Raw genomic sequence first — 19,085 nt, 5'->3', positions numbered from 1 at the left:
ATCTGTGAATCTCAACATATATTCTGGGGCATTTGTGTTGCAGACAAACCAAAGGTAGCTAATAATTTTAAAGTGGAAGGAAAATAACACAAGGTCTTTAATTGCTTTGACCAACTAAACCCTAAAAAAATGTGGCATGGATGCATATTGGGCCCTCTTTACTCAGATACTCCTAAATATATACCAATGCAACCGGTTGAGCCTTTAGAATGAGCCTAATTAGGTGCGTAATTTAATATCGGTGTATATTCATATTTTGGTCCACATGCAAAAAACATGTCAGCGAACACATGCCATGCCCATGAGGAAACATGGCTCCAATATTAGCTCATCAGCAAAGCTCTGTAAAACTTGACTGCATGCTAGTGAGGCAGTTTCATCATTTAATTCAAGTATATAGGACAAGGGATACATCTAAAAGTTGCAGGACTCCATCCATTTAGGACTGCAGTTTGAACTTTAGAGTTTTATCGATTGAAAAGCTTATAATGTTTCCTGTAAAACAGCAGATTGCATGCTGTTAAAAAAGTAAGCTAACAGTAGCTTCTTTCTGTCTGTGTGTGTGTGTGTGTGTGTGTGTGTGTGTGTGTGCATGTGCGTGCATGTGCGTGCGTGCGTGTGGGTGGTCAAAAGCACAACAAATGGTGTTCTCTTGTGATGTGGAAGAAAAACTTAGTCCACATTATTCAGCCAACTGGTTTGGTGTTGAGGGAGATAGTTTGTTGAGATTAGTCTTGTACGTAAACTGGAGACACTACGAATACGTGAGAAATGAGTTACTTCCTGGATGTGAAAATAGTTTATAAACAAGTTGTCGGTTTGACGAAGCTTTCATTTATTTGAAACCGAGAACAGGGAAAAAAAAAACAAAAAGTTGGCTTGCATGACCGAACATCTCTTCCCTAACCTTGCTGTCTAATTCTTTGTTTCTTTTTTGAACACTGGAAGCCAGTGGGCAAAATGTTATTTATGATAGTAGCAAATGCTATTTGTCTTCCTCTTCCCTATTCTGTGTGGATTCATATGAAATGTATTTTTCTTCACACTAATAAAGCACAAGAACCTTTCAGAACCTTTTTCATTTAAATAACTGTGTCCCATTCTCGTAGCGACAAGCCTCCGTCCAGCCCCAGGGAGAGCAGAGCTCTTTAAGCATGAGCAGTTGCAGCCCCCTGCAGTTTTTCTTATTGAAGCCTTGTGAATGTCAGGACGTTAGTAACCACTTGCCTTTTTTTTAATATGTGGTAACAGGATTTTCAAAGGCCTTGTGGCATCATACCACTTTGAACTTCAAAAATAAGAGTGAACTAAAGAAAGAAAAAGTCCTCCTCAGTGCTTTAAGGCCATATTTTGGGTCTACATTTCCCAAGATTGTCGAGTTCGTCATCCATTTGAAAAAAAAAGCTTCAGGTCAGAAGCTCTGATTAACAAAAACAGTTATTCGCTTCAGGCTGTTTATAAAAATTCCCCATGTTTTAAAAACTGCAAACTAAAGCTGGAATCCTGCAAAAGTTGAAAGGAGCATAAATATTGGATAATGAAAATTGATTGAGTGTTTTTATAACTTTCAGCCTATTTGAATATTATGTTTACTGCTGGAGTAAACCTGTCAATGCGTTAAACTGCTGTAAAACTGCTGTAAAAACAAAATTGAATCCCATTTCATGGCACATGTTTCCAACTTTTAATTATTTTCACATCTGTTCTCCATTTTCTTGTTTCACTTTTTTGTAAATATATAGTTTTACTGTTTAAAATTATTTGTCATAGTGATTATTACAAAGATCAACAGCACAATGTCAGAATACTTTGTAATGACTAATAAAATAATACTTCAGTTACATCTTAACAAAATATCAGAAAGTTAACTTCAGTAATTCAATTTACATTTTTACAGAGTATTATTCATCCTTTAAAACTGTGAATTTTCATAATCAAGGCTTACATCTAACAAATATTGGGTGTCAAACATCAACTCAGATCAAATCCATTCCATGTCAATTCCCCCTAAACAGGTATGCTTTGTTTCACAATCCTCTCTAGGCTGAGACTATGCCTGTTGCTTGTGCATCTTTTACCTCCATTCTTTATTCTTCCACTCAACTTTCAGTGAGCGTATATATAACCGTCGGTAGCAGTGACATTTTGTTCCTGCTATTCCTGTCATTGTTCCTGCTGTGCAATGACAGACTGATGGTCAACTATCAAGTTAGCAGTCTTCTCCATGCTTGCCTAAGTCATTTTTATATTTTAAAAAATATTTTAATTTAACCTGTCATAGGTGTTATTGTAATTATCAAAAAAGCTTTAAGTCCAAAATTGTCCTGAAATGAAATAGACATATCTTTTTGTGTATAATGAATGTATATAGTGACATTAGTTTTTAAAATGGAACTACAGAAAGTAATTAACCTTTTATTGACATTTTAATTCATTGAGATGTATCCATAATTGTAAATCATACTAATTTATGGTGGTTTAGTTTCATGCAGATAACAAATACTGATTATTTTTCAAGATATGTGGGGAAGTATTTAGATTACTAAGTTAACCAAACTCTTTGGTCTTGTAATGGAAAATTACCAACTGGTGATTATAAAAAGATGCAGTTCCACAGAGGAATATTTGCACACATTCCGTAACCCTTACTTAACCAAACACAGACTTGAATGTGCCTTTGTAATTACTATCATTAGGGTAATTTGGAGAGTGCTTGGCACATGTTGCTGCAATGAAAGCATGCTTAATGTGTTTCCATGCTGTGTCTTTCTCTTCATCAGATCCACATTGGGCACACATGTCCTAATTGAAATGATGGGCTATAACATCTGTGAAGGCCACATCACTTTTGGTCTTCCTTGCAGCTGCGCCGCCGCAACTGTGTATATATTTTTGCGTACTTGTAAATCTTTCTGACATTTAAAGATTCATGAAGCCCAGCTCACCAGCTCAAGGAGCTTGCACATAACCTCGTACAATTGTGATGTATGGCCGCGGCTGTTTAGCTCCTTAATCTGACAAAAATGTTTGATGCAGCTGAAGTCAGGTAGTAACACCACAGTCTAATGTTTCACTAGCAAAGATGAAAGGCTGCTCTGATTTTACATCATAGGAATGGAGATTTAAAAGCAAAGGCATTCTGCTACAAGGGCACAAAGATTACTATACTCCACTTTCCTATTGTCTTGTTTTCCTTCTGTTGAATGCAAATCTAGTAAGCCTACCTATACTTTACCAATTGATTGCCATCTTTTGTAGATGGTATAGTCTTTATTTGTATTTTGCCTACAACATGAATGTGGATGGACATTTTTACAAAACAGTAGCACACTGTGTCTCAGTTCTGAGCTTTGACTTCATACTGTGGGTAGCCATGTAATTCCAGCAGATCCACTACAAACAATTTCAGAGATTTCCTTTTTCTGATTTAATGGCAAAGCTATTGTGGTCTTTGACCTCCATTGCTGCGGTTTCCCTGCTGAAAAATAAGACGCCTGCCACAACATTTCTTTGAGACCCCGTAGGGTCACAACCACCACTTTCTGAGTGCACCAGTGGTAGAAAATCACAGCTCAAATTGTGGTTTGAAAAAAGTTTGTAAAGGATTATTTTTGATATACACTCACAGGCATATTTTAGTAGATACATAATACACGTATCAGATTGAACTTTTGAATTTGGAATTGCAGTAATTATTTGTAGCATTAATTCAACAAGGGGTCAAACTTTCCTCAAAGACTGGGGCAGTATGTGATTTAGAGGTGGAGCGGCCGCTCAATACACGGATGCTATTAGTCAGCAACGCAGTTATCTGTGGTTCAGACGACTGCCTTCGCTACAGATCTTCTCTTCTTGTCTCTCAATCCATTTCCTGTCCAATATACTGCATATAAAGGTCACTAGTGCCAAGAAACCTTCAAAAACCACTCCTTAGAGATTTTGCTCTATATTTACATAAAAGCATCTCAGTTCCTGCACATTCGTCAGCTGCACATCCGCAATGTGAATCGTCTCTTCCTCCCCATCATAAAACTACTCTGTTGGATTGAAGTCTGGTGACTCTCCACACTACTGTCATGTTCAAGAAATCAGTTTCAGGTGATTTTGAGCTTCTTGATTGCATTATTTTGCTCTTTGAAACAATCAGAAAAGGGGCTGTGAAATTTGTATAGCGTCAGAAATTGGTGTGTAAACAGTATTATAGCATGGCTCTGTCTTACCCTGAATCGAAGTGTCAAGTTAGTGATGATGGGATATGATCTGGGGGATATTTTCTCGACCAAATGCAAGGCCGCTAATACCACTATTTAGATGCCACACATTGCCCGAATATTTTTGCTGACCATATTTGTCCCTTTATTTATCTTCTGTAACTCCCAGCAGGACAATGCACCATGTCATTAAGAAACTGTCAACTGGTTTCTTAAACATGACCAGTGTAATGTAATCAAATGACTGCTGAGTCACCAGATATTTGTTCCACTGAGCACCTTTGAGACATGTTGGAATGGGAGGTTTATATCACGGATGTCAAGTGGACAAATCTGCAGGTACTACATGACAATGTCATGTCAACATGCCCTAAAACTTCAATAATCTTTCCAGTATCATCTTTATTTTAGAAGTAAAGCAAAAAAAAAAAAGTATTCCAACTCATAAATAGGAAAGTGCTTCACATCTCTCAACCCACGGTGCATCACAGAGAACATCAGCCAGCATACATTGCTGTCAATTTTTAACTTTTCGCCTCTGACACTTTGTAGCCACTGATGGTGAATCCTGCCACTATCCTCTTTCTTCTATAACTGCTTACTTTTCAGTGTATATTGGGTATGAGCCTGTTTGTTACAAACACTCCTGTAACATATTTGTCCTCCTCTAGCTCCGACTGGCTTAGATTTTTATCCAATCGCAGACTAATCAATCCCCTATAAATCAATGCAACTGAGTTGTTCAAAACACGGTCAGGATGGTGAACATCCTGTCCTGACATGATTAGCACAAATTTCTAAGTAAAAGAAAAAACTGGTAAAAATATTGATACTATTCAAGAAATTTTTTCAAGTAGATGAGAATTCAGAGATTCTCAAAAATGTCTCATTCAATTACTTCTTTTTTTTTGTTTTGTTGCTTTTTTCCCAAAAAAAAACAAATAAAAAAACAAAACTAAAATTTTGTGTCATTGCAAACATTTAGTAAATGCTTTGAAAGGGTGAAAAACGATCACGCAGCAAGCTGTTAGGAGCGTGTCACCTGGCAGCTCATTCATGCTCTGGGAAATGTTATGGTAAGCCCAGAACAGTGGAAACAGCCGGCAGTGCTGCTTGGTGACTTTCTGCCTTTGTCTTCGCTCTGCTTTTCTCCCCATCGTCCCTGCAGACCCTACCCAGGCCGTTCTTACAGCATGTGTACAGCAAAACAATCAGTGCAACCCCGGTGTCCTTCAGCATGTGGTCAACATGTACACGCACACACACACACACACGCATACTCGACTTGCGTCCAGATTTCATACACACGCACACTTACACTTCTCACTTTTTTTCAGTTTAGTAAAAGCTGTAAAAATAAAAACCTGCAGGCTGAGAGATGGCTTTCACATTAAGTGGTATTTTCTTTCGCTCAAAGAGCTTCTTGACATTTGAATGCTGTGCAGTCTGTGTTTGTACTCTACCTCACTTCCCTTTGAATGTGTTCACACAGTATATATATATATATATATATATATATATATATATATATATATATATATATATATAATCCTGTCTAGTTTTAATTCTCTATGATTGGAAAATTTCATTTTATTTCATTTAATTGCCATGTCTAACAATCGATAGAAACATCATTTTTTTACGTTTCTATCGTGGAGAACGGTCATCCACTCCCATAGCAGAAAGAATGGCACCTTTATATTGTCAGTGTAATCTTTCATGTTAAAATAATAGTTATGCAACAAACAGCAAGATCTGAAACAGGTCAGTGAAAACAATTTTTGTTCTTTCTCAGTACATAAAGTAATCATTGGTCACTGAGGAAAAAGCATTCCTGTCATATTGCATGAGAGTGTGATGGTCTGTCATCATCCTTTTGTACCTGCACCCCCCCTTTTGCTCTTTACACTTCAGCCCATTTTAGTGTGAAAGCACATCAGTGACACTCGCCACGGAAGAGCACTTTGAAAGCAAAGAGTATGAATAATCACTAAGAAACCCTTAATCCATTTTTAAAAAGGGAATATTAATGCACTAACAACTGTACCTGCTCAGTATGGCGCAGATAATTCCAGATCTCTAAAAAAAAGAAAAAGAAAAAAAAAAGCCTTGTTTCATACGGGTGCTTCAGTGGCCATCAGGGGAATCACTTTGCACTCCCGTCACCATGACAACACTGGGTCCATGTCCGAGTGGGTGTACACACTTGATTTGGTAATCCTCTGCGACCGACACGGGGGACAGCTGTGCTCATGCTGAGAGGGTCTCGATAAGCAATCATATGAAAATACATGTTGTTGTTTTTTTTTTTTTGTTGTTTTTTTCCAAATGTGGTTACCCTTACTAGGTATTGTACTTTTTGTTTCCAGAAAGTTCACTTTTACTGTGAAGGATTTGCAATAGTTGACAGTTGTTTAGAATCATGGTGCTCCATTCACACTATGCAGCGCTGTTCAGATGTAACATCCAAACTCTTAGAAATTTCACTGAAACATTGATCTCCATGATGAGGTCCCTAAGCTCATAACATAGCTCTGAAATCTTGTCCTTACCACAGAGTCTTATGTCTATGGAGACATGCATTTGTTTTCTTTATTTTTCAGTTTTTAAGCTTTTTTTTTGTTGTTGCCATTATTCAATAGTAGCTTGACAGGAAGTAGGAGAGAGAGAAATGGAGAGAGAGGAGTATCATCTTATACTACTTCTTATAGGAATACGCTTGCCTCAGTGAGTTTTATGTTTTGATGACTTGTAATAAATGCAGCCTACATAGAAGTTATTATTTTCAGAATACCTAGATTGTCTTTATTTTAAGTGAATGAGACAGTTATCATCTAACTCAGTGAAGTAAAAGTACATGATTTGACAGATTAGGGTAGTATTGTTCAACTGCAGGGAGTGGAAACACATTTCTGCTCTTGTATACCTCATTTTTAAACTTCTCTCTAAATGATGTTTCCTCTCCAGTCGTTTGTTTTGGTTTGATGTTTTTAGAGGAAGGAACTTAAAAAAACATCAATATGAATGGCAAACTGCAGCGTGTGTTGCCCTATTTATTGATTTTTTTTTTTGGTCCAATTTGCTCTGAAGCATTGCACTGTTGTAATTTCTTTCAGTCATAAAGAAGACAAACAGTTGCTGAGGGACATGAAGTATCTTTTAGATTTAAAAAAAAAAAGTCCCAGTGTTTCACACCACAAAATGTGTTTTGTTTTCTGCATGTTCATCTTTCTTGAAACATTCCCATTGTTTTTCAATATCACTTTGTCATGGATGTTTTACCCCGTTTGATCAAAAACAATATAGTATGAACTAGAAATTCCTTTTGCCTTACAAGATTCTAAGAAATAAACAAAATGCTAATTTAGTTCACAATTCATTTAGACTTAGGTGTTCAGAGGTAGTTAAAGTATGTTCTTTGCAAATCTTTTTAAGACTTGCAAATATAAAATAACAATGTCCAGTATGCAACCAGTTGTGTCACAAATAGCATTGTAGGATAATTTTGGTGGTGGGAGAAAAGTGCAAGCTTTTGGAGCTCTTTAGGATTGTCATGATGAGAAATGGTAACACAGCCTCAAAGTCAGAAACGGCAAGTAAAAATGAAAGATTGATTAGACTCTGAAGTGTTCATCCCGTCCCTGAAATAGCACAGTGCTTCACTTCTAAATGAAGTCTAGATATTTCAAAAGATTTTTTAGCTGCGAAGAAAGTGGCGTCTTTGAAGTGAGCATGTCCCCTTGGTAGTTATTCCTCAGCTCTGGGAGGAGCGGAGGAATATTTTAGTAGGCTTGTCTAAGATGTTCTCACACATGCTCTGCAGCTGGTATATTAAGGGGTCATTCAGTGTCCAGTCTGTCCTGTCCAAGTAGAAAATCACTTTCCACTGGGGATGTCTCTATCATTTTGAAAGAAAAAATAAAAAAGTCCCCCTTCTTGTCCTAGCCTTTTACGGTTAAGAATGTACTAGTATTCCACATTTGATATTCACAATCCCCTTTACAGTTCAGCTGCTAAATGCCAGCAAACACTTAACATGAACTGGAGCATTTGACATTTTAAAGCTGGATGCTGAAATAGTTTAACCTTATGTCATATTTTGTCATGCTAGAATTTGCCTGAGGAGCTCTTGGGATTCTGTTTTTTTTCATCATCATGAAGAAAATGTATAAGTTTACAGGTGTACTGCATAAGCAAACTGAACAAATTAGCTGGTAAAACACAAATGTTACAGATCTTTACGTTTTTAATTCCTAACGTTTGGTATTGAAGTGCATCAAAGCCACACATACACTCCAAAGATACTACTGCTCACACCAGGATAACAAACATGTCAATAAACCAACATAATTGACAATACATGAGAACTTTTTAGCTTTTAATGAAACGTGAAAGGCATGATGTAATAAAACTACATAAATACATACTTTGTTCTTGTATGATGAAGTCTCCTCAGGAATGGTTATCCAGGCTTGCAGTACAATAAACTTTGGACTCAATTTATACTCAATAATCCTAGAAGTATATTTTACTAAATGCCTGTTCCAAAAGCTTATCTTTCACAAGCATAGGTAAAGCTGCCAAATGTCTAATAAAAATAGTAGACAAAACAATTACTACCATACCATACCAACTTTATTTATAAAGCACTTTAAAACAACCACAGCTGATACAAAGTGCTGTACATTAAAACACAACATAACAATTAAAAAATAAATAAAAACTCTTACAGTTTAAAAACAAACATACAATTTAAAACTAGATCCCTCTGGAGTTGAAAGCCAAGTAAAATAGATGGGTTTTAAGACGAGCTTTAAAAGTGGACAGTGGAAGGGGCCTCTCTAACGTGCAAAGGCAAGTCATTCCACAACTTAGGACCCATGACAGAGAAAGCTCTGTCCCCTTTGAGCTTCCTTCTTGATCTCAGCTGATCTGCGGACCTGAGAGACCGATAGGGTATATAGTGGTGAAGAAGCTCAGAGAGGTCAGCCGTGGCAAGATTATGCAGTGATTTAAAAACAAACATAATAATTTTAAAATGAATCCTAAAATATACAGGCAGCCAGTGAAGTGAGGCCAGGACAGGGGTCACATGCTCTCTCTTTCGAGTTCCTGTCAAAAGTCGTGCAGCAGCATTCTGAACCAGCTGCAGATGTGAGAGCAGCGACTGACCGACTCCCAGATATAGTGAGTTACAGCAATCCAGTCTGTAACTCACTATAGCAAAGCAAAATAAAAAAAAACATAATAAAGCTGAACATTTCTTTTTTAAATACTGTGAGGGGATCCTCGGTGGGAATAAATGTGAGGAAGTTGGGTAATTATATTCATTTATTTTCCAGGTAAGCTGGATGTTCAGGGACATGAGGGAGGTTGGAGCCTATCCCAGCTGTCCCTGAGCTGAAGGCGGGGGTACGCCCTGAACAGACCACCGGTTTATAACATGGACACACAAAAGAGATGCAGTCACACACTCACTCCTGCAGCCAGTTTAAAATAAAAAATTAACCCCATGTGCATGTTTTGTAATAGTGATAACCACTACTACACGATACCAACACTGTGGCATGACACCATCATGCAAATCAGAACAGTTTAACGGTGTTTAATAACAAAAACATCCAATATCCTTTGACTTTTTTTGACAAAATGTGGTCTTGATTAAGGAGATCTACCAAGGAAAATGTCATTAAATTTAGGTGCTCATCAATATTGTATTTACTATTTTTGAATAGAGCATTGACCATTAGAGATATGAAATAGTCTTGTTTTTTTTTTATATGAATGACAAATATTTTTATTAATTTTTCCTACAGGTTGGAATGTAATTCCTTCTGGATCTTTACAAAGATCCTAAAGAACCTTTCACAGGACTAGTAGACTGACTGTCCCTTCTTTGGAAGCCCTCCCTTGATACAAGGCTGTATAAATATTTATTTAACGTAAAATTGCTTAAGAAAAAAAAAAAAAAAACAACCAAGAGGAGTTTTCCAACCTGGTGAGGTGTTTAAATTTTCATGAATTCACTAGTACTCTGGTTTTTGGCACTTGTCCACTCTCTAATTGGCATATTGCCTTTTTTGTAGTGTAGAAGTACATGAAATATTCAGGAAAAACAACTTACCACTTATCCCATTATAACAATCTTGTGCCAGTTTTCCACCTGCTATTGTGGAAAAAAAAAAAGAAAGAAAATGAAACAGACGGCTCCCTTCTTGTAATGACTCATATTGGAATGCCTCAAGCCCTTCCTGTTGTTTTACCTCTCGCCGAAACAAAATCTTACCCTGAAAGCAACACGACAGTCATTGCATTTTGTCCTCATGGCCCCTAGAAAACAACAAAAAAAGAGCTGAATATAATGTGTAGCCTTTGGTGTTATTCGAAATGGTGAGAGCCGCTTTACAGTTGCTTACATTGGCAGTGAAAACAGTTTGTGTTTCGTATGAAATATAAATGGGTAAGTTAATGTACAAGCACACATAAGATGACTGCAGGGCTTGCCATGAATAACCTCACCTGAACCAGATCTAAATTCTGTTGCATTCAATATTGCAGTAGCAAAAACAGCACAGGTCGATGCATTAAAATGCAAAAGTATGGGCGAGAGTTGATCTACATTTAATTCAACATGTGGTGAGATTTACCAGGTTGTTAAGTTAGATGCTGTTTTACATTTGGAAACGAAATCCCCTTTTGACTGAGATGGATAATACCCACAAAAATACAGACACATGAATTATGGTTCACAATCAAATACTGACTACAAACGGTTGAGTTTGAGTGCCTTTTGCAGGTTTCGTCTTTTCAGACCCAAAAAACGTTGGGCATAAGAAACAGCTATTGCCACTTGAACAGTTTGTTGAGACCATGTGTCAATTTGTACCTGTCCTATATAGTTTACTGTAATCTACTGACTGTCTGTGGGTAGGAAATGTACTTATTTGACTACAATAAATCATATCTAATAGTAGGAGTCACTCAGAGTAATTTTGATTAAGTTTAATAAGCATCATATATGAGGATTCAGTGCATCCAAAATGAGATCAGAAGAATAATTTGTGGATCTCTACTGATTAAAAAGTCTTCATAAACAAATATCCATCCATAAATCTGTTGTCTGTACCTGCTGAACCTTACAGAGCCTAGTGCCCATCGTTCACTGGGAAAGAGGCAGAAACTAATGTACAACAAGACAAGTCATGCTTTAGATATAAAATTATCCTTTTTTTTATGTCCTCAAATCATCAATACACTTAGAGAAACTACATAAAGAAAATGGTAAGTGGTTGAGTAGATGTGTAGGTTTGTTAACAGAAAAGTGGGTTTGGATGAATACTGCCACATATGGGTACCAAATGGGAGTACGAGTTGTGTTGTAATTTTGATGGGGGAACGTTCTGCTGTGATTTACGCTTGTTGCAGAATACTTTTTTTTTTTAATGACATTGACCCGACCTGTCCGACACCGACAATGCCAACGTTGCAAGACAGAATGCAGAAGATTACACTTCTGTCAAGTCACCGTTTCGACTGTCTTATTTTCCTGTCATCACGCCTGTGATTCAATTAAGCAGCTGCATTCCTCAAACCGGCCAAGCCAGTAATGCAGCCAGTGACTGACAGGTGAAGATATTACTTTGTGAGGGGAAAAGAGTACGTGGAGACATCAATAATTGAGAAGATGGCATGAAAGAATCTGTAATTGATTTCCTATCAAAGCATCTGAATTAATGCAGTCTTTTGAGGCAGAGTTGCTTAAATTGTCTACATGAGTGATTGTCTCATTGCGAGGACAAACTTTATTATCTTATCATTTATTTTGATGGTCTTATAGATTCTTAAACCTCAAGCTCAGCTGTTCAGCTGCTATGTAGGGGTTTGCAAAAGCACTTAATACCCATTGTTATAGCCACAAATCGCAGTGGATTTTATTGGAATTTTAAATAACAGACAACACAAAGTTGATTACAACCGCAAGTCTGTTGGGGATGTCTCTACTAATTTGCACATTTAAAGGATGAAATCTTTTGCCAATTCTTCTTCCCAAAATGTCTCAAACTCAGTTCACATCCGGTACGAGCTGTGGTTTGTTGAAAGAACGGCTTCAGTTGTAAATTCTACTGTCACACAAAAAACTCCCAACTTTTCTTTTATGATTGGTGTTGGCTATTGTTACAGAAAATATTTGCTCTTCCTCCAACAGATGTGATCCACACTGTAGGTCCAGTGGCTAGAGGTCATGTTGGCGATAAAGAGATACAAGATCTTACCTCCTGCTATAAAAACTCCCTGGATTTGGTGAAGGAGTATGACTTGAGGACTGTGGTGAGTACAGTATTTTTTGATTTTCAACCTAGTAAGAGAAACAACATGTTTAAATTCTTCAGAGTTTAAAAAGCACAAAACGGTAGCATTTAAATTTGTACAGCAGCGGAAGGATTTAGCACTTTTCATTTTAGATACAGTTCTGAAAATTGGCTTAATCTTCTTTGCTTAAACAAAAGGAACAGAAAACAAAGCAGAATGGTAATGTGTTGTCAAATGAAAGCTTTTCATGTAGAAAACTTTGGCATGGCATTTGGAAGATGTTCAAATAAATCATAAGCTTTTGTTTAAGCCTATCTGTCTTTCAACTGTAAATAGCTGTTTGTTTTTCTCTTTGTTTGAGAAGCGACTTTTAAAACTTTACCGCTTGTCACATTTTCAAACGGTGTTAGATAAATTTTTTTTTTAAATATTTAATAATGTGCAACAAAAAGAAGGTGATTAAGAGGGCATAATTCTTTCAATCTTTCAACCCTTCAAACTTCTTTTCTTTCCTTTTCTTTTAAACACGCACACTTAAAATCAGCATTGAATTATAGAAAATTATGGGGAAATGAAGACAACATTGGCACAGACCACCTAACATGTTTATGTGTTTTTTTTATGGGAGGCATCTGACAGATTATGCACAAAAAAGTTCTTATTTCATCTTATTGTTAATATTCCTTCTATACCTCCTTAAGCCTTAAACTCTGTTTCAATCTGAACTTGGCGATGCAGTGTTTTTAGACATTAGACCAATAAGTATCACAGCAAAGAGCCAGAAATCACATTTTCGGTGCCAACCTACTGCCCTGCTGCCTCATCAGAGGCCAATCAGTGGAGGCACTCACCTACAGAGACACATAGATGACTGCCAGTCTCATTAAAAATGATTGTGACAAACCCCTGCTCAGCTGATGACTTATTGTTAGTGACGCTGAATCCTTTACAAACTCCTCTTGGTGGCAATTAAACGGGCTGTGAAACCAAATGTCTGACATACTGTAGGTGCTGTTTAGAAGCGAGTTTGTCTTCTGATTTTGAAGTAATAATAAGAATTGTCATTTTTATAAAATATGCACTCCACATCCCGAAGATGTCATTGGTGATTCGTTGGTTAACAGTAATGTCAGTCCATCATTCTGCGTTGAATCTGCAATGTTGGTTCAATGTCCTGTGGCTATAATCCATTAGCTTATCACGATTGGCTTGTGATTGTGTGTATTAATGGTACATGAATGATTTTGAATTTGACAGAGTGCTATACAAGTAGCCATTTACAATAGGACAATATAACAAACTGTGGTACTTGCTTATGGTTGGTGATAATGCGTGTTAGTGTATTACATCAATTAGAAATTCATCACAGTATCAAGGTATGTCACAACAGATCCCCGGCTTTGTTGTTTGGGCAGTGCATAGCTGTAAGCTCTCTAGTACCTTCAGCTGGATTCTGATGGTCAGCTGAGCTGTAAACCTTGTCCTGCTAACAGTGCCGCTGCCCAGCCTCCATTTCAAAGCTTATGACATTCCATGCATAAGCTAGTCTCACTGGACTAGCCAGGCTGTCCAATTTTCCTTTGCTACACGTAACATTTGCATGTAGGGAATTCTTAGTTAATTAGTTACTTTTTGGTCTCATCTAACCAGGACAGCTTTTCCCACAATTTGTCTGTCCCCTACATGTATTGTACCAAAGAGGTATTCATCAGACTTTCTTTCAACAGCATTTGTGCTGTTGACACTGCCCAGTGTAGTCTCCCACCTGAATTATAGATCTCTGCAGGACATCCAGAGTTACCATGGGGCTCTTACACGCTTCTCTGATCAATGCTCTCCTTGCCTGGCATATTGGTTTTAGATGGACAACTGTGACTAAAAGAGGAAATGGAGGTCATGGGGTTGCATTTTCTAGAACATCGTGCCATTCTATTGTACATTCAAGAAACTATTCTATGATCAGTTGTTATGAAAATGCTTTATATATCAAAAATAAAAGAAATTTGAATTTGCATTTAGCTGTATCTGATGCCTTGAAATTGGCCTCTGTGTCTTTAAGAAGTCAGTGCAGTTTCTGACACTTCCCCTTCAGCACATCATCGCAACACTCTATGATGCCATTTACAGTTGTTCTTAGGAACATTGTTTTTTGTGTGAAGAGCTCAGCAAATGTGCCGTCCTACCAGCTGTTTGATAATTGTTGCTGCCTCTAGTCTGGTAGAGCTGTGTGGGGAAGGTGCAGCGAGGGGTGATCTGTGGGTCAAGAGCTCGGTTGGAGACTGAAGCGCTAATGCGGTGATTTGGCTAAACAGGCGGCGCATTGAATGAGCAAGCGCTTAGCCACCCTCAAATGGCTACCATGGGAAATTCCAGGATATTTTTATTTAAATGCATGAATGAATCAAATTAACACCCCTCGTATGTTTTTTGCTGAGGGAATAACATTATAACAGGATATAAAGCTGAAAGAAGTTGCACATTTTCCACCCTTTAAAATATGTTCTGTTTTAAATATGTTCTGTTATGTTATGTTCTGTACTCCTCCCATTTGATTGAAGAGTATCCAATGACATTTTCAAACCTTGTCTCTTGGTCTTTTTGTTCAGTGCTGTTCTCTAAGGAACCTCCGAGGCCTTCACAGGACCCTGGCATTTATCCTAAGATTAATTTACACACATGTGGACTCTGTTTACTTTGTAGTTAGGTTCTGAAGGCAATTGACTGCAAATAATCAGATTAAAGAGAGATAAATAATTGCAAGCCCCACTAGTCAGATTTCTATATTAAAAGATTTCAAACACATCCTTTCACTTCACAGCTATGCACCGTTTTATACTGATCAGTCATTCTGAATCTCAACAAAATTTGTTGAAGTTCGTGTCTGCGACATATAAAAATGTGCTTGCATTGTGCAACAGGCATATTTGAGAAGATTGAAGATGCAGCATCAGAGTTTCTAGTTTTTAATATCCTTAAAAAGTTTTTGATTTTGAAAAAAGTATATCTGGGCAAGAGCCACAACAAACACCAGGTAAAAACTAATAAAATGTTATTTTATTTTGATACGTTCTGAGATTCAAAAGCAAACGAGAGCTCCTACTGTGAAGCAATGGGTCCAGTCCACCATGCTTCCTCACAACAATATCATAACAACTTGTGTGCTTCAATCCATAATCGACCCAGTGCTGCTCTTGTTTCTTGCACATTCCAAAGCATTAGTTACTGTGGGCCCATCTCTTGATTTATTCATACAATAATCCATATACAAGAAACAGTGATCCTGTTTCACTGGGAGCAGCTGGGGTTCTGTCTTGTATTTATAAAGTTGAAATCTACTGAACTGGGCTTCAGTGAAAACAGTGATGTTCTGTGATCGACTGTCCTTGTAAGGATTGACAGATCCTTACATTATCTGGGGCACTGTCCATTTTGGTATACTGACTTATCCTACTGTGTTATTCTTCAACAACGGTGGAGACTCTTGGTCAGGAAAGAAAAAAATTAGTTGGTTCTTACTTCAAATGATTGTGTGGCCTACATTTAGCTTCTACTTTAGTATCCGTGATCTCCGTTGGGTAGGCATCCTAAAGCCTTCTACTCATTCTTGGCTAACAATCGTGCAGCTTCCTGTTGCGAAGCACACTATGGTCAATATTCTGTTAGTTGATCAGCCCTAAGCTCCTATCGACTAATCCAAAAGTGTCTCAGTTTGATAGAAATAAGCTGCAGTCTGCAAGATGGGCACCATACTAAGTAGGACTATGGGGAGAATAAAATAGCGAGAGAGGGTTCAATTGAAAATCTTAAATGTCTGGCTTCTTAATGAGGATTTCAGGGCTTTAAATGGTAATAGGAGTCGAGACAAACCTTATCACAAATAAATTTAAGCATTAAGATTTAGAGAAAGCAGTGATTGCTAGTTAACCTGTTAGAGTTCAGTTTCACTTCAGGTAGCAAAACTTTATTGTTGTCAGATGTGTGAAGATCTTGTTAAAAAGAATTACACAAAATTTCTTGACTAAAAATGTTTTCTTCTTTACCTTAAAGAACTTAAGTGTTTGAATGAACTTTTAACATCATTCTTTGAATTAATAAATTAGCTTAGAAAGAAAAAAAAAAGATAATTTCTACCCTTTTATGTCGTGCTGCGTTAGTCACAGCGGGATCAAAGACTCCCAGTAAAGCAGACGTTTTGGCATGAAATGGGACAAATGAGCTTGAATTAACGAGGGCAGCAAGTTTCACTTTTGTTCTTGTGCACACAGGCAGGCAGAATGCACAGGTTCAGATGCTGAATGCACTTTTTAACACATTGGAAGAGTGTTCAACATTGCTTAAACTTTCTTGAATTCTTTCAGGTTACAACCACAAACTTCAATGTACTTTAAGATTTGTTATGACAGACAAACACATGTGGATGAAAAAAGCAAACTTGTGCTGAAAATAAGATACATTTGCTAGCTCTTTACTCTTGTCATGCGTTTCCAAAGTAGAAATTGAGCTACGTGTAATTTTATCTCACTGTAAATGCAGATGTTCTGTGAAGGCATTTAAGATTGATAGAGTCTCTTGTTTGCTCATCAGGGATACGATTGTGGTGAAGTTTAAAGCACACTTAGTTTATAAAGAAATATACCAAGATTTAACCATCTCACCATCCGCTGTTCAATCCATTATCCTAGAATAGAAAAGAACGACAAACCTGCAAACCTGTATTAGTCTTCACTAAGGTTGTAATATTAATGCTCCTTGAAATTTATAAACTGCTGTAGCCTTTTAGTTTAGCTTTAGGGAGTGTTGTGCACATGAGGCAAACTGACAGGAAGAGCATTAACCAGGGAATCAATCTGATGACACCAAAAGGGAACTTTTTGGCCTATTTGTAAAACAATATATTTGGTTGTGAAAGTATGGTGGTGGCATTATGATTTTGTAAAGATTATTTTCTTCAGCATGGCAGGGAATCTAGTCAGGGTTGATGGGATCACTAAGAGATAAATACAGGGAAATCCTGGAAGGAAGCTTGTTAGAGACTGAAAAACACTTGAGACCGGGTCGGAGGTCCACCTTCTAGCTGGATAACAATCCTAAACCTCCAGCCACAGACACAGTGGTCTAAATCACTTTAGAATTGATAAAATTATATACAAAGTACAATTGAAAATGTGTAGTAAGACTTAAAAAAGGGTGTTGACAGACATCATGCATTCTGTCTAAGAGAAGTTAAGAGATTTTATGTGTCTATCACATGTTTGTGTTTCTAGTTTGACTAAATGTAAAAATATTTTTTGCCAAGAACTGTGTTGAATCTGCTGTGAAAGATGTTTATTTGACAAGATTGAAGATGCAGTGTGAGAGTTTGGAGCTTCTACTATTTTCTTACAGTTTGAACGGCTACTAAAAAAATCTGTCACTTGTTTCCTTGTTTTTGTTGCAAAGTAATATAAAGCTGTGAGAAAAGCAGCATGTGACTGCATCACACATTTGAGGAGATTCTTGATCTCATTCCAATGTAGCTCTTTAATTTATTTTTATTTTTTCTGCTCTAGATTCCTCCAGTTTAAGTCACTTGGTGAGGCTTTGATAGTCTTAAATTATTTAAGTATATGTCCAATATCTTAAACAAGTGCAGGTTTTTTTATACAAATTGTACACCGTGCCACATTTTTCTAGAATGTAAAGAAAGATATAAAGATTTTATTTAGACTCACAGTTCCTTGGCTCCAAGGCAAGTTCATGCTATGTGGGTCTAGGACTTCCTGGGGATTGCCTCCATGTGAAAAATTACAATGAGGCTGAGCCAAGATGCCTGCTGGCAGCGATGCTGTGTGCTTCATGAGATGATTCAGACTGTAAATTTGCTCTGTCTTACCATTTTTACACTTAAACCGTGTTTGTTTGATTTCAAAACGATTATCATTTCTGCCATTCAGCGTCTTCTGTATCAGTAATTTTCTAAGTAAGAAAAACTTACAATCAGAATATCTACAGAGATTTGAAAAAGTGCTTTCCTTCTTATTGATATATTTTGTTTTTGCTTCTTTTCTGATGCTGGAATGTTTCAGATTATAAAACATCAAAGATAAGATGAGGTCCTCCAAAATTTCTCTATGGAGCCAGTTTGGTTTGGATAGTTGTTTTCTTCCTTATAAATGATATAATTTGCAAACTGCTTTTTGAATCAAGTCAGGTTATTTTTTAATTTGAGAAGCAGCACATTCTTTTTCATGACACAATGCAAGTCACTAATTGGTGTCAGCAGGATTGTGGTATGGTTCTCTTTTTTAATGGTCAGTTCTAGTATTGCTATCTACGTATAAAATGGGACAATTGAGCTCCTTGAATACATCTACTAATTGTCAGAGTCTTTGCGCATCTCATATTTTTTACATGTAAAATTTAATCTATCATCTACCTCGACATTTATGTGTGAGGCTGCATCTGATTTCACTTTTGAATTTACCCTGTGTTTTCTTTACGTGCATAACTTCATTTTTGAGATGTCATATAAAAAGAAAAACAGTCCAAAAGTACTTTGCATGTAAAGGTCTGTGGTCTATAGTG

The 19,085-nt window shown here is 37.0% G+C and overlaps 1 protein-coding gene across 1 annotated transcript in view; it reads left to right on the top strand.

Moving 5' to 3' along the window:
* Window positions 1-19,085, top strand: part of macrod2 (mono-ADP ribosylhydrolase 2) — a 479,923-nt gene that overhangs the window by 294,134 nt on the left and 166,704 nt on the right. Inside the window, exon 6 of the mRNA XM_007546309.2 lies at window positions 12,418-12,539. Within this exon, the coding sequence (XP_007546371.1) occupies window positions 12,418-12,539 (122 nt within the window). The remainder of the gene's footprint in view (window positions 1-12,417; window positions 12,540-19,085) is intronic.

Source organism: Poecilia formosa, unplaced genomic scaffold (assembly GCF_000485575.1).
Source record: "Poecilia formosa unplaced genomic scaffold, Poecilia_formosa-5.1.2 Scaffold15, whole genome shotgun sequence".
Lineage (NCBI taxonomy): Eukaryota > Metazoa > Chordata > Actinopteri > Cyprinodontiformes > Poeciliidae > Poecilia > Poecilia formosa.
Note: the sequence above shows the minus strand (reverse complement) of the source record. Positions and strands in the feature narration are given on the sequence as shown.